Genomic DNA, 15,040 nt, shown 5'->3' on the forward strand with positions numbered 1-15,040 from the left:
ATCTGTTAATTGTTATTTATTAAAATGGACTTACAGATTCTTACTTTATTTAGTAAACTAAAAGTGATTACCATCAGTGTTTGTTTTGATACTTAAATTGCCCTGAATTTGGCCAGTGAGAGCCCCTCAGGGAGCTTCCTGTGTCCTTTTGACGTATCCTGTCTTGTTTTTTAAATTGAAGTATATCCTTTATTTATTTATTTGGCCATGTTGCAGAGCATGTGAGATCCGAGTTCCCCAACCAAGGATCAAACCTCCTGCATTGAAAGCGCAGAGTCTTAACCACTGCACCACGAGGGAAGTCCCTTGGCCTGCTTTTTAAAAAAAATAACATTTTCTTACTTGACCCAAGGGTGCTCCAAGTTCATCTTAAAGTTATTTCTTCCACGGGTTCTAATGCTTTATTAGTGGCGGGTGTCTAGAAGCCACTGTCTTGGCGCCTTGTGGGGTAAGAAGTAAAGAGGGAAGAGCTCACAGGATAGTTGGCGCCTGCTGATTTTGGACCCAGCCTGCTTGGTGTGGTCAGCCTTTGTCCCCACCGTCTGCACCTGCCAGTCACCATGGTTTTAATTTCTAGAGCCATATAGTCCATTCTGATCTCAGAGTAAGTTCCCTGTTACTGCTTCTAGATTTTTTTGAACTTTTAAAAACATTCTTTTACTTAATTGACGTGTCAAAAGTGAAGTTCCAAATTTCTTTTGCTATTTTGAAAGGCGTTGCATTTTTTATTTAGCTTAGGTTAGAGTTTATCTTTTTTATTTTTTGCAGGATTGAGTTTTCCCATTTAGAATTAATAACTGAGTTAATTTTTTTTTCTTTGATTACAGGCTCTAGGGAAAGGCTTATAGATTTTTTAAATTTAATATTTTAGGCATGTAGTTTTTTATCACATAACTCTTGAGTGCCTCTTACAATATAATTGTTAATAGTTTTGTGTTTGTGAATAGTATTTGTATAACATTTCTTTTGTTGTGAATGTACATGTATGGAAAAGTACCTAGACCATGAATGTTTAGTAATGAATTTTATATAACCGCTAGCCAAGCCAATGACTAGGACCTTGTTGGCACCTTGAGACTCCCCATATACCCTTTCCTAATCACAACTCCTGCCTCCTTCCTTCCCTCCCACAGCCAGCAGGTTAAGGAAAGTAAAGCTGTTTACATTGTTCAATACAAGGAAACATGACGGTTAAGCAGGGAGACCTTATTATCTGCCCCAGATTCTTAGGCGATATTTACTGTGTGGTCCTTTATGTAGGGGACAGGGAATAAGGCAACTGACTGTTTTTAAGACTAGCTTTATGAAACAGGCAGATTTCTGTTCCTTAATTCTGTTCTTACTGAGTCCATCCTCAAGTAAAACTGAGATTACAATATTAATTAAAAGTAGTCTTTCCAAGATTTGTTTCATTTAGATGTCAAATTAGTAGTAGCCTTAGATTATCTAAGATTATCTATTAGCTTGATAGAGATGCCAAAACCGTTCTGATTTCTCTTGTTTAATGAGGTTGTGGAAATTGCTTCACCAGCCTCAGCTCCCTTTCAGCGCTGCTGATCAAGATAAATGCATGGTTTCCTTTCTGCAGTCTCTCAGATTTTGGTGTCCAGTTCTGTCCTGGGGCCTCTGTACATGGGGTACATCATATTTGAGCTGTCTTGTTCTATTATTTCAGTGTCTACATTTATCCCCTTGTATTTCCCAGAGTAGGCTTTCCTGGTATGGGATTGTCTCAAGTTCAAGTAATTGACTTTTTAAAAAATTGTATTTATGTTTTTGGCTACGCCTCTTAGTTGCAGCATGTGGGATCTAGTTCCCTGACCAGTGATCAAACCCAGGCCCCCTGCATTAGGAGAGCAGAATCTTAACCACTGGACCACCAGGGAAGCCCCTGAGATAATTGACTCTGTTGTCCTCTTATATCTACCTGAGTGATTTGTTAGGCATTAGGAATTTGACCCAAGTCTGGCCTGGGGGAATTTTTGCAGAATAGAAAGTACAGAAGAAACAGCCTATGGAAATGGATGGTTATGCTATAAATGTTATATTCATTATATTATTAGATATATTATCATCAGTTTCAATGATTCATCTCTACTTTCATACAAATAGGGTCTTTACGGTTGTCTGTACCTTTTAAAAAATGATGTTGGTATCATGCTTGAAGTATTAGTTCCAAAAACGTTGTCTTTTTCTCCCTATTTTTAACTTTCCAAAGTGCTAATTAGAAAGTGCTCACATTCTTACAGATATTGATAGCACTATGTATACTGGTGGCTTTGTCACCACTTTCTTAGTTCAAACTCTTTTATTTTCAGTTCTGTCTCAGTGAATTAAAAAATGAGTTATCTGTTTCTGAAAAATGCAGCTTTAGAATTTCTGATGTTACGGTTCAGTTTTGATTATAATGGTGTTTTTATGTCTTTTTAAGAAATGCACTATTAACAACTAGTTTTGTTTTTAGAAAAAGTGATTGCTTATCAACGAGAATTTCTTGCTCTGAAAGAACGTCTCCGAATAGCTGAACATAGAATCTCTCAGCGCTCTTCTGAGCTCAGCGCCATTGTACAGCAGTTCAAGCGCGTAGAAGCAGAAACAAACAGAAGTAAGGACACAGTGAATAAGTTTTCAGGTACAGGCACTGTCTTCTGTTTTATGGAAAGATTGTATTTTCAGAGAGTTATGTGAACTATTCTCTTTGAAAGCTGTCTACGGTTGCTTGTCAGCCAGCATTTGTTAACCTCTACACAGAAAAATCACCATGCCAAGCTCTTTCTGTTGTTGCTAATTATAAAACAATTTTATTAATTGCTATATTTGATTTAAAGAGAGTAATATTCAGTTAAATTTCAGTTATATACTGTTCATTGACAATAGTGAAGAAACAGCATCTTTTTAAAAACATACAATATGAGGCTAAAATTTAACTTGGTGTTTATGATTGTTTCTCTTGTGGCTTGTATGGACTTCAGATGAACTCTGGGGAGTCATTGTGCTATTTAAAGCAATTAGTGCTCTTAAATATGACTTACAAGAAATAAAAAAGACATAGTTTTGCAATGGGTGCTTTGAATGCATAAAAGTTAAATTCCTAAAAGGGAAATCACTGAACAATAGGATGAAATGTTTTAGGGTTTTTGATGCTGTTCTGAATAGCTGAAAAATTTATTATATTATCACCACAATATATTATTTAACCTGCTAATTTAATTTGAAGGTGAATATTGTTGTCTTATAATTTGTAGGTTGTTGCTTTAACATAAGATTAAACTTGAATTTCATGTATGATAGTCCTTTTGTGTTTCTTCTATGAATTTTCGGTTCTGAATTTTTGGAATATTTTAATGGAGTTTTCTTTTTTTCTCTTTTTTTTAATGGAGTTTTCATATTGTTCTATATGAAATTATTGTCGAGGTTACCAGTCCTTACTGCTTACTCCCTTCTGTCAAAAGTTTAGTTCTAGTTCAGTGAAATTTGAAAACGATATTCCTTATCCTGTCAAGGTTTTATTTTTATATTATATTAAATGGTTCATTGGTTCCTCTCATAAAAACTGAAAAATGATTTGAAAGTTATGAACTGTACCAAAGATACTCAACTTGTGTTGTTTAAATTATTGTACTTGAATTAAAAGAAAAATCTATGTGAAATTTTGGGCAAATGTAGTAGCATAAAAAAGTGGAAGCTACTAGTGGTTGTTGTATTTGTTGTTATTACATTTTCATGAATGGGTCACTTGTTTAAAGTCTGTCCCCTTGTGCTCGAGTTCTGACATATTACAAAGATGAGGAGTTCGTGTCCTACCTTCTCATAGTACTTTAGCTCACATATTTAGCTTTATTTAGACTGTTCTCAACATCATGACTCTGTGAGACTCTGGTTGCAAGTGTCCATGGAAATCTCACTCACCACAGTATGAGAGAAAAATTTAGAAAATTCTTTTAGTTTTCATACATTTTTACTGCTCTCTTGGTAGCATCCATAACATCTAAAGGTATTACCATGGAATGATTATCCTTCTGTGTTTCAGATGATACTCTAAAGATATTAAAGGAGTTAACAAGCAGAAAGTCTCTTCAAGTGCCAAGTGTTTATCATCATTTGCCTCATTTACTGCAAAATGAAGGAAGCCTTCAACCTGCCGTACAGATTGGAAATGGACGAACAGGAGGTGTGTTTGTTTTGTTTCTTATTGTAGTTGCATTGCTGGTCTGAATTGTGTCTTGGGGTATTATGTGGTATTAACTTTACGAGGCTTTCAGTGGCTAAGTCAAATATCTCTTTGTGAATGTCACATTGCACTTGAAAATATGCAGGTTATTTTCAAATATCTTTTGATACTGATTTCACAGTGATAAGAACACACTCTGTATGATTTCAATACCTTTAGACCAAAAAATTGTGTTTTATCCCTGGATATGTTCCAGTGTCTCCTAGTTTATAGTCTATGGGAACTTGAATTTGTATCCTACTGTTGTGTGAAAATTGTATAAATCTTAATTATGTTCAGTTGATTCATGGTGCTTTTCAGGTCTACTATATCCTTCTACATTTCTGTCTCTTCATTCTATTAATTTCTGAGAGTTTGATATTTCAACTCCAACTAAAAATCTTGATTTATCTACTTAAAAAATAATTTAAAAACAAGAGGAAAAAAATGCACATTAGTACTCTTAGTTGAATAGTCTCAATTTAAATAGTTACAAGCAAATTAAGTATTTGTATATTATATAAATAAAATTAATTTATACCAGCCTCATGCAAAAGAGCCATTTGTGAATCTTGTAGCATTCAATATGCTTACTAATAGAACTTTAATAAAAGTTTTAGTTTATTTAAAAAAAATCACCATCTGGGTAAGATTCTGTAGCCATTTCATGCATTTGTTGTTTTAGACTATTTATTTATTAATAAGAATCAAATCAAAAGAAAGTAGAAGTATTTTTAAAGTCATTTAAAACCTCCAAGATCTCGTATAGGTTCTTTTATAGTCAGTTCTTCTTGTTTCATGAATGTGACTTTTGAAGTTGCTTTTTCTATCCCATTTGTTAAAGATTTTTTTCATCATAAATATAATAAAATCTTAGTCAACCAGCCTCTCAGTAGTTAACATTCTTATTAAGCTAAAACTGTTTTCTAAAGATAGAAAAAGTAGACAACGTGGGGAAAAACAACCAAGAAAACCTGCAGATTTTCTTTAAAAATCTTTCTTCCTAAATCTTTAGGCAATGGTTCTTAATATTTTTAAAGTAATAGAACCCTTTAGTTATTTTAGGAAATCTATTAACCTTCTACTTAGAAACATGCTCCTAGAAAAGTAATTTTATATGTAATTTTTGGGGTTTTGTGGAGCCCGAAAATCTATCTAGGCACTGTACATAAAGAACTTCAGTTTATTTATTTATTTTTATTAATTATTTTTTTGGTGGACTTCCCAGTGAGCCCTTTTTTTTAATTTTTAAATTTTTTGGCCACTCCACTTGGCATATGGGACTGAACCTTCTACCCATGCTTTTTTTGAAAGCACAGAGTCTTAACCACTAGACTGCCAGAGAAGTTCCCAGGAGCGTCAGTTGTTTCAGATCAAAGAAAACTGCTTTTTGCTTACAATTCTGTTCTTCCCAGGTCAGGCTGATTAAGGAACACTACTCAGACCAGCTCATCCTTCTAAGGGTAAGGAGGGAGAAGAGTGGTCAAGGCAGCTACTGACCTCCTCAAGAAAGGAATTCTCACATCCACCAATTCTCCCGCAGATTTACAAAGGCAGACTGCAATAAACTGGCACAGCAAGCACAGATGGGTCAAAGGCCATCTTGTATAACTAGGGTTCCCAGATATTTAAGAAAACCAACATCATGAATGACTTAATGACTCACAGAGCAAGCAGACTATAATATTAAGACATATTTTCAGAGGGATTGGAAGTGACAGCTCATAAGTGACTATTTATAAAAGGATCAGTTAGACATCTTTGTGTTTTTATTTTGATATTTGTGTTTTAGGTTTCCATGTTTTAAGGATGGATATAGCTAAAGATCAATTTAGTGATCAGAAAGATTGAGCTGGCTGTGGCGTTCTTCTGGAATGCAACATAAAGGATACGAAGAGTTCAGACAGACAAACATTCTGACATTTATCTAATAGGAATTTGAGAAAGAGAACAGAGAGAGTAAGTGGGAGAAATAAGCAAATAAATAGTAGAAGAAGATTTCTTTGATTGAAGAATCACACGTGTCTTCAGAAGAAGGACTCATTCAGTGCTGGGCAAGGTGGTTGAAAAAAGACCCTCCACAGGTTACCTATCAGAAGGGCATTACTGATTTGGTAGAGGCCAGTGGGTAATCTTTAAATATTTGCTAACATTAAAAGAAAAAATGGGGAGACTCCTCTGGTGGTCCAGTGGCTGAGATTTTGTGCTCCCAGGGGGCCTGGGTTAGAACTAGATCCCACATGCCTCAACCAAGAGTAAGCATGCCGCAACTAAAGGTCCCACATGCTGCAACCAGGACCCAGTGCAGCCAAAAAAAATCCATGCGCGCTTGTGTGAGTTTTGTTACACAAAATCAGATGTGATCCCTAGTCTTGTGATCCTCATTCTACTAAAGGAAGAATGTTTTAGTCAAATAACCAATTATGTAAACCATTGTACAGTTGAACAATGCTAATGATGTAAAGGATGGTTTGAGAATAAATAGAAAGAGTTTTAATTAAAGAGTTTAGTCTTGAAAAATACATTTGACCTGAGATCAGAGGATAAGGTAGTTTACTGGTAAAGATGGGTGAATTAGTTTCCTGTTGCTGTGTAGCAACTTGAGACCCCACAAATTTATGATCTTATAGTTCAGGAGGTCAGAAGTCCTAAAACCAGTGTGTAAATGGGAGTGTGTTTCCTTTGGAAGCTCTGGAGGAAAGTCCATTTCTTTGCCTTTTCCAGCTTATAGAGACACCTACATTCTTTAGTCTGTGGGCCCTTCTTTTATCTTCAGAGCATAGCATCTTCAAATTTCCCCCTGAATCTGACCCTTTAGCTTCATTGCCATACCTTAGAGCAGTACAGATCACTGGGACATGCCAATACCCAAGGTAATTAGTGTTTGTTGGGTTTTTCATAGTTTACTTGGCAGCTTGGTCGTGTAGTTTTTCCCACAGATCTAACAGGTCTATGAGTAAAGGGAACCACACACTTGCTCTGTGATGTGTTTCCAATGAGTAATTTATTTTTAACAAAGATAAACTGAGTAATTGAAGAAATGCCAAATTAAGGTTGTTCTTGATTTTTAAAGGAAATAAGTACTCGATTGAAAACTTCCTGAAAAGTGGAAGAAAACTGATACAACTGTTGATATCTCTGTCAATTTATAAACTCCATGAAGCAGTGGCCTTAGCTAGCTTATGACTGTGTTTTATTTTATTTTTTTAGATGTTTTACTTTGTATTTCAGTTCAGTTCAGTCGTTCAGTCATGTCCTACTCTGTGACCCCATGGACTGCAGCATGCCAGGCCTCTTTGTCCATCACCAACTCCTGCAGTTTACTCAAACTCATGTCCATTGAGTCAGTGATGCCACCCAACCATCTCATCCTCTGTCGTCCCCTTCTCCCCCTGCCTTCAATGTTTCCCAGCATCAGGGTCTTTTCAGATGAGTCAGTTCTTCACATCAGGTGGCCAAAGTATTGGAGATTCAGCTTCAGCATCTGTCCTTTCAATGAATATTCAGGACTGATTTCCTTTTAGGATTGACTGGTTGGATCTCCTTGCGGTCCAAGGGACTCTGAAGAGTCTTCTCCAACACCACAGTTTAGCAGCATCAGTTCTTCGGCTCTCAGCTTTCTTCACAGTCCAACTCTCACATCCATACATGTCTACTAGAAAAACCATAGCCTTGACTAGATGGACCTTTGTTGGCAAAGTAATGTCTCTGCTTTTTAATATACTGTCTAGGTTGGTCATAACTTTTCTCCCAAGGAGTAAGCGTCTTTTAATTTCATGGCTGCAGTCACCATCTGCAGTGGTTTTGGAGCCAAAAAAAAATAAAGTCTTCCACTGTTTCTCCATCTATTTCCCATGAAGTGATGGGACTGGATGCCATGATGTTAGTTTTCTGAGTGTTGAGCTTTAAGCCAACTTTTTCACTCTCCTCTTTCACTTTCATCAAGAGGCTCTTTAGTTCTTCTTCACTTTCTGCCTTAAGGGTGGTGTTATCTGCATATCTGGGGTTATTGCTGTTTCTCCCAGCAATCTTGATTCCAGCTTGTGCTTTATCCAGTCCACCATTTCTCATGATGTACTCTGCATATAAGTTAAATAAGCAGGGTGACAATATACAGCCTTGATGTACTCCTTTCTTGATTTGAAACCAGTCTGTTGTTCCATGTCCAGTTCTAACTGTTGCTTCCTGACCTGCATACAGATTTCTCCAGACGCAGGTCAGGTGGTCTGGTATTCCCATCTCTTTCAGAAGTTTCCACAGTTTGTTGTGATCCACATAGTCAAAGGCTTTGGCATAGTCAATAAAGCAGAAATAGATATTTTTCTGGAACTCTCTTGCTTTTTTGGTGATCTAGCAGATGTTGGCAATTTGATCACTGGTTCCTCTGCCTTTTCTAAAACCAGCTTGAACATCTGGAAGTTCACGGTTCACTTACTGTTGAAGCCTGGCTTGGAGAATTTTGAGCATTACTTTGCTAGCATGTGAGATGAGTGCAATTGTGTGGTAGTTCTTTGACACTGCCTTTCTTAGGGACTGGAATGAAAACTGACCTTTTCCAGTCCTGTGGCCACTGCTGAGTTTTGCAGATTTGCTGGCATATTGAGTGCAACACTTTCACAGCATCATCTTTTAGGATTTGAAATAGCTCAACTGGAATTCCATCCCTTCCACTAGCTTTGTTCGTAGCGATGCTTCCTAAGACCCACTTGGCTTCACATTCCAGGATGTCTGGCTCTAGGTGAGTGATCACACCATCATGATTATCTGGGTCATGAAGATCTTTTTTTGTACAGTCTTTCTGTGTATTCTTGCCACCTCTTCTTAATATCTTCTGCTTCTGTTAGGTCTATACCATTTCTGTTGTTTATTGTGCCCATCTTTGAATGAAATGTTCCCTTGGTATCCCTAGTTTTCTTGAAGAAATCTCTAGTCTTTCCCGTTCTATTGTTTTCCTCTATTTCTTTGCATTGATCGCTGAGGAAGACTTTTTTATCTCTCCTTGCTATTCTTTGGAACTCTGCATTCAAATGGGAATATCTTTCCTTTTCTCCTTTGTCTTTCACTTCTCTTCTTTTCACAGCTATTTGTAAGGCCTCCTCAGACACCCATTTTGCTTTTTTGCGTTTCTTTTTCTTGGGGATAGTCTTGTTCCCTGTCTCCTGTACAGTGTCATGAACCTCTGTCCATAGTTCATCAGGCACTCTGTCTATCAAATATGGTCCCTTAAATCTATTTCTCACTTCCACTGTATAATCGCTAGGGATTTGATTTAGGTCATATCTGAATGGTCTAGTGGTTTTCCCTACTTTCTTCAGTTTAAGTCTAAATTTGGCAATAAGGAGTTCATGATCTGAGCCACAGTCAGCTTCCAGTCTTGTTTTTGCTGACTATATAGAGCTTCTCCATCTTTGGCTGCAAAGAATATAATCACTCTGATTTTGATGTTGACCATCTGGTGATGTCCTTGTGTAGAGTCTTCTCTTGTGTTGTTGGAAGAGGGTGTTTGCTATGACCAGTGTGTTCTCTTGGCAAAACTCCAGTAGCCTTTGTCGTGGTTCATTCTGTACTCCAAGACCAAATTTGTCTGTTACTCCAGGTGTTTCTTGACTTCCTACTTTTGCATTCCAGTCCCCTATAATGAAAAGGACATCTTTTTAGGGTGTTAGTTCTAGAAGGTCTTGTAGGTCTTCATGGAACTGTTCAACTTCAGCCTCTTCAGCATTACTGGTCAGGGCATAGACTTGGGATTACTGTGATATTGAATGGTTTGCCTTGGAAACGAACAGAGATTATTCTGTTGTTTTTGAGATTACATCCAAGTACTGCATTTTGCACTCTTTTGTGATGGCTACTCCATTTCTTCTAAGGGATTCTTGCCCACAGTAGTAGATATAATAGTGTTATGTGGCAGCCTGGATGGGAGCGGAGTTTTCAGGAGAATGGATACATATGTATATATCACTGAGTCCCTTCCCTTTTCACCTGAAATTATCGCACCATTGTTAATTCCTATACCCAAATACAAAATGAAACTATGAGCCATGCCATGTAGGGCCACCCAAGACGGATGAGTCATGGTGGAGAGTTCTGACAAAATGTGGTCCACTGGAGAAGGGAATGGCAAACCACTTGAGTATTCTTGCCTTGAGAACCCCATGAACAGTATTTTGTATTTGGGTGTAGCCAGTTAATAGTGTGATAGCTTCAGGTGGACAGTGAGGGGACTCAGCGATGCCTGTATATGTATCCATTCTCCCCCAGACTCCCCTCCCATCAGGCTGCCACATGACACTGTGCAGAGTACTCAGAGTACCACACAGTAGGTCCTTGTTCCTTATCCATTGTGAACATCGCAGTGTGTACACGTTCATCCCAAACTCCCTAACTCTCTTTTCCTCATCCCTCCCCCCAGCAACCATGAGCTCCTTCTCTGAGAGTTTCTTTCTGTGTTGTAAGTTGCAGCTGTGGTTTTAGATTGTCTAGTGCACTACGGATGTATCACAGACGCACAGTTCATCCTTGAATGGAAACACTGGACAGACATTCAGTGGGATAGTACCTAGGCTGGCTCTGGGGCTCTGTGTTGGGCTGCTCGATTCACCTTGCTCCTTACGTCACGTCCAACTCCTTGTGACTCCAGGGATTGTAGCCCACCAGGCTCCTCTTGTCCATGGAATTCTCCAGGCAAGAATACTGGAGTGGGTAGCTATTACCTTCTCCAGATCTTTCCATCCTAGGGCTTGAAACCAAGTCTCCTGAGTCGCAGGAGGATTCTTTACCGTCTGAGCCATGAGGGAAGCCCCCATTAGGAGGATGATACGGCCTTATTGTTCATGTTGCTGACGTTTTTCTTCCAAACTCTGACCCCTTAGAATACATTCATTTTCTACCTTGTAAACCGTAGAAGAAGGATTGTAGCAAACAGGACAGGCTGGGTTATGCGGTGGTAACTAACAACCCCCCAAATTTAAGTAATTGAAGGTTTATTTATTTCTGCTCAAAGTACATGATCATTAGGGTTAGTAGGGGACTTCAGGCATCACTGACCACTCCGGATCCAGGCTGATGGAGCAGTTGCCATGTTGAATGTGACTGGCTGCTCTGCTGAGCACAAAAGATTTCACACTGCAGTTCCAGGTACCCAGGACGTGAGTTACACATGGTGGTGACGCATCGTCATTAGTCAGATCCTCTCCCCCCAGGTTCTCCAGCCAGTCAGGTGGCTCTAGTGGTGAAGAACCCTCCTGCCAGTGCCAGAGACAGAGAGGCATGGATTGGATCCTTGGGTTGGGAGGATCCCCTGGAGGAGGGTGTGATACTCCAGTGTTCTTGCCTGGAGAATCCCATGGACAGAGGACCCTGGTGGGCTACAGTCCATGGGGTCGCAACGAGTTGGACACGACTGAAGTGACTTAGCACACAGCATGCACGAAGAGGACCTTACCACATGTCCAGAAGGCAGGAAAGAGCTGTCCTTTTTTAATGGTATTTTGTGAATTACCACTGGCACGGATACTCTTAATTCTGTAGATTTAGCTGAAATTAGTACTTTCCTTTTTAGTGCTTTTGGAGACCTTGAGTGCCTTGGTTTAAACTAAAGAATTTCTATTTCATCTCCAAAATAGTCTATATTGGGGGAAAATGGCTTCTTCTCTAAACATGCCATCTAAACTTTCGTGTCTATTCTCCACAAAGTTTGGTAACCTTTTAAGCTTGCAAATTGGATACTGTCACTTCCCCACTTACCACCTTACAATGGCTTTCGTTTGTACAAAACTAAAACTAAATTTAAAGTTATATGTGATCTGATCCTGAACTGATGCCTCTGAATCTAATCTCATTCTGCTTTGGATACGTTCTGTTCTTGCTCTTGCATGACTACCTTAAGACCATTCTCTCTTCAGCACCCAGCTGTTTCCTCGTCTTCGTCATCTTCTCTTTCTCGTCATTAATTACCAGCTCAGTTGATATTAGAGTGTCTGTCTGTGACTGTACTATCTGCAGAGGTACCTTTCCTTCCCCCGTCCTCTGCACAGTCTTTCTAATATTGCCACGTTTTAAGATTATTGTTATTGTTGTTCAGGTGCTCAGTCATGTCCAACTCTTTGTGACCCATGGACTGAAGCACAACAGGCTTCCCTGTTCTCCTCTCTCTCCTGGTATTTTCTTAGATTCCTGTCCATTGAGTTGGTGATGCTATCTAACCATCTCATCCTCTGCCGCCCCCGTCTCCTTTTGCCTTCATTCTTTCCCAGCATCAGGGTCTTTTCCAATGACTTGGCTCTTCATATCAAGATTATTAACAATTATTTATCTTTTTCCATCCTCTAGAATGTGTTCAGTAAGAAAGGTCCCATGAAGGCAAGGACCTTATCTGTGTTGTTTACTCTTATATCCCTAACACCTAGAATAATGCCTTGAATTTAACGTGTTCAATATGTATGTGCAAAACAAATATAGCACGTCTTTTTTGAGTCCTTGAAAACTCTTCAGCCCAGAATGAGAGAGACGATTATGGTATTCAAACTTGGGGGTTTCCCTTAAGCTATTTGGACCTTAGTATTCTGAACTGCACAATCCTTGTAGTAACATCATGGATCCATAAGCTTTAAGCCTCCTTCTAGCTTTAAAAGTCTATGACCTCTAAGTATTGGGTTGGCCAAAAGTTCATTTGGATTATGGAAAAAGTTGATCTTTTGTAGTATAGTATCTCTAATAAATTGTGACATAATTAAACTTCATTTTAAATTTTTCAAGCTACTTCTCTACTGATATATAACACTTAGGATACTAAGACTTTGAAAGATGTTATTTTTAAAAACATTGTGAAATACTGTAATGTATGTGTTCCTAAATATTACTGTGCTATGCAGAATTGTGTCATAAAATGCTAAAAATGGGGTTAGGATCACAACACTCAAAAACCACTGTCAGTTGCACACGAAGAAAAGATAAGCTAATAAAAGCAGTGGCACAATTTTGCACATATTGAATGAAGGAGAAGTGCATAAATACTACAATAAATATGATATTCTATCAATATCTTGTGAAAAAGACTTGAGGTTTGCTTATTAAAGTGGGCTTCAGGGGGACTGCCGCTTGGAAGGTTTTGGTGAAGTGGTGCAAAGTGGGTGAACTGAATTCTGGTGGAAAGTTGTAGCACCAGAAATAGATGGGTGTGGTTCTCAGCGTGCAGTGACTGGGACAGCTGTGCATTATTTTTACCCGGCTTGGGTCACTTTTCTGAACTCAGTCCGCATGGGTACAGTTTTCTGTGCTCACCTAGTAAGTGTTTGTCCTGGGGGGAAATTGCATAAAAGCCAACATAAAATCCATATCATGCCCAAATTGTTCTCTAGTGTATTCATCATGTCAGAAGAATGCTTCAAAACAAGAGTTATGGTAGACTTGACTGTAATTTTAGACTTACAGTTGCACAAATAGTACACAGTTTCCGTATTACCTCACTTAGTTTCTGTAAATATTCACACCTATGTAGCTGTAGTATGATGATGAAAACCAGGAAATTAGCGTTAATGCTGTTACCCTTGGCTCTGACTCGGCTTTTGTCATTTTATTGTTGCTGTTATTCTGTCCCAGGATCTAACTCAGGATCCTGTATTTCATGTGATGGTCAGGTCCCCTTAGTCTTCTCCAGTCAAGGACAGTTCCTCACCCTTTCTTGCCTGCTCTTGGTGGAGTATCCCCTGAGTTTGTATTTGTCTGACGTTTCTTCATGGTTAGATTGAGATTATGAATTTGGGAAAAAAAGCCGCAGAAGGGATGTTGTGTCCTCCTTAGGGCACCTCATACATAACGTGTGAGACATTAATTTTTAGGATGTGTTTAATATTTCTGAGTTTTACTTGTATCATAAAATCTGTTGTTTACACTTTACTGTCCATTTTTACTGTGTGGTTTAATGTCTTTCATCTTTATCAGTTCTTTGACATTATTGCTTTTCTTATGAAGAAGCCATATGGAAAAGAATTATTGTGTAATAGGTATGCCCCATATCTTTGACTATTTTTCTTTCTGAAATGTGGTATATTTTGATCACCAATTCTTTCTATCAGTTTGAGAGAGTATAATTTTGAAATAATGTAGTTTTTCTGCATTGTCTTTGTGATGTCTTTTAATATAATTATCATTTTTTTGTTTCAGTTTCAATAGTAATGGGAATTCCTACAGTGAAGAGAGAAGTTAAATCTTACCTCATAGAAACTCTTCATTCCCTTATTGATAATCTGTATCCTGAAGAGAAGTTGGACTGTGTTATAGTAGTCTTCATAGGAGAGGTAATTATTTGTTATATATATATATTTTACCACGTATAATCTGTAAGAATTGAGGCCATATTTTGAATATGCTCTTATAAACTTTTTGTATAAAATGTGATGAGTAAAGGTTAGGTGGTCTATTCCATCTGACAGTTAAATATAAATCTAACTTGTAATGTTTGCATTCACTTCCTTTCTGTATTCACAATCCAGGAATGGTAATATCTGTTGTCAGTTGGATGATGTTATATATATAGGTCTTTACAAACGAGTCTCCATTTTTAGCTCCAGGACCTGAACTTGGAGATGTGCATTGATGTTTTTTGGGAGTTTTGAACCCTGAGAAAGGTTTAGCCTCGGCTGGGGTTTTCATCATTTCTGTCCTCTCTGCCTCTTCTCTGTACTCCCAAGGTGCAGCCACATTATTGTGAACCTATGGCTGATTCATGTTGATGTTTGGTAGAAGCCACCACAGTTCTGTAAAGCAATTGTCCTTCATTTAAAAACAAATAAGTTTTAAAAAGTCAAAAAATGAAAAGTCAAACATCAT

General features: G+C 38.1%; 1 protein-coding gene across 2 annotated transcripts in view; it reads left to right on the forward strand.

Moving 5' to 3' along the window:
- The window catches only part of MGAT4A (alpha-1,3-mannosyl-glycoprotein 4-beta-N-acetylglucosaminyltransferase A), a 114,708-nt gene that overhangs the window by 46,641 nt on the left and 53,027 nt on the right, over positions 1-15,040 (forward strand). For both annotated transcript variants that reach the window (XM_065929742.1, XM_065929743.1), the window contains exons 3-5: positions 2,465-2,632; positions 4,031-4,171; positions 14,375-14,508. In XM_065929742.1, coding sequence (XP_065785814.1) covers positions 2,465-2,632; positions 4,031-4,171; positions 14,375-14,508 — 443 coding nt within the window. The remainder of the gene's footprint in view (positions 1-2,464; positions 2,633-4,030; positions 4,172-14,374; positions 14,509-15,040) is intronic.

Source organism: Muntiacus reevesi, chromosome 3, assembly GCF_963930625.1.
Source record: "Muntiacus reevesi chromosome 3, mMunRee1.1, whole genome shotgun sequence".
NCBI classification, from domain to species: domain Eukaryota; kingdom Metazoa; phylum Chordata; class Mammalia; order Artiodactyla; family Cervidae; genus Muntiacus; species Muntiacus reevesi.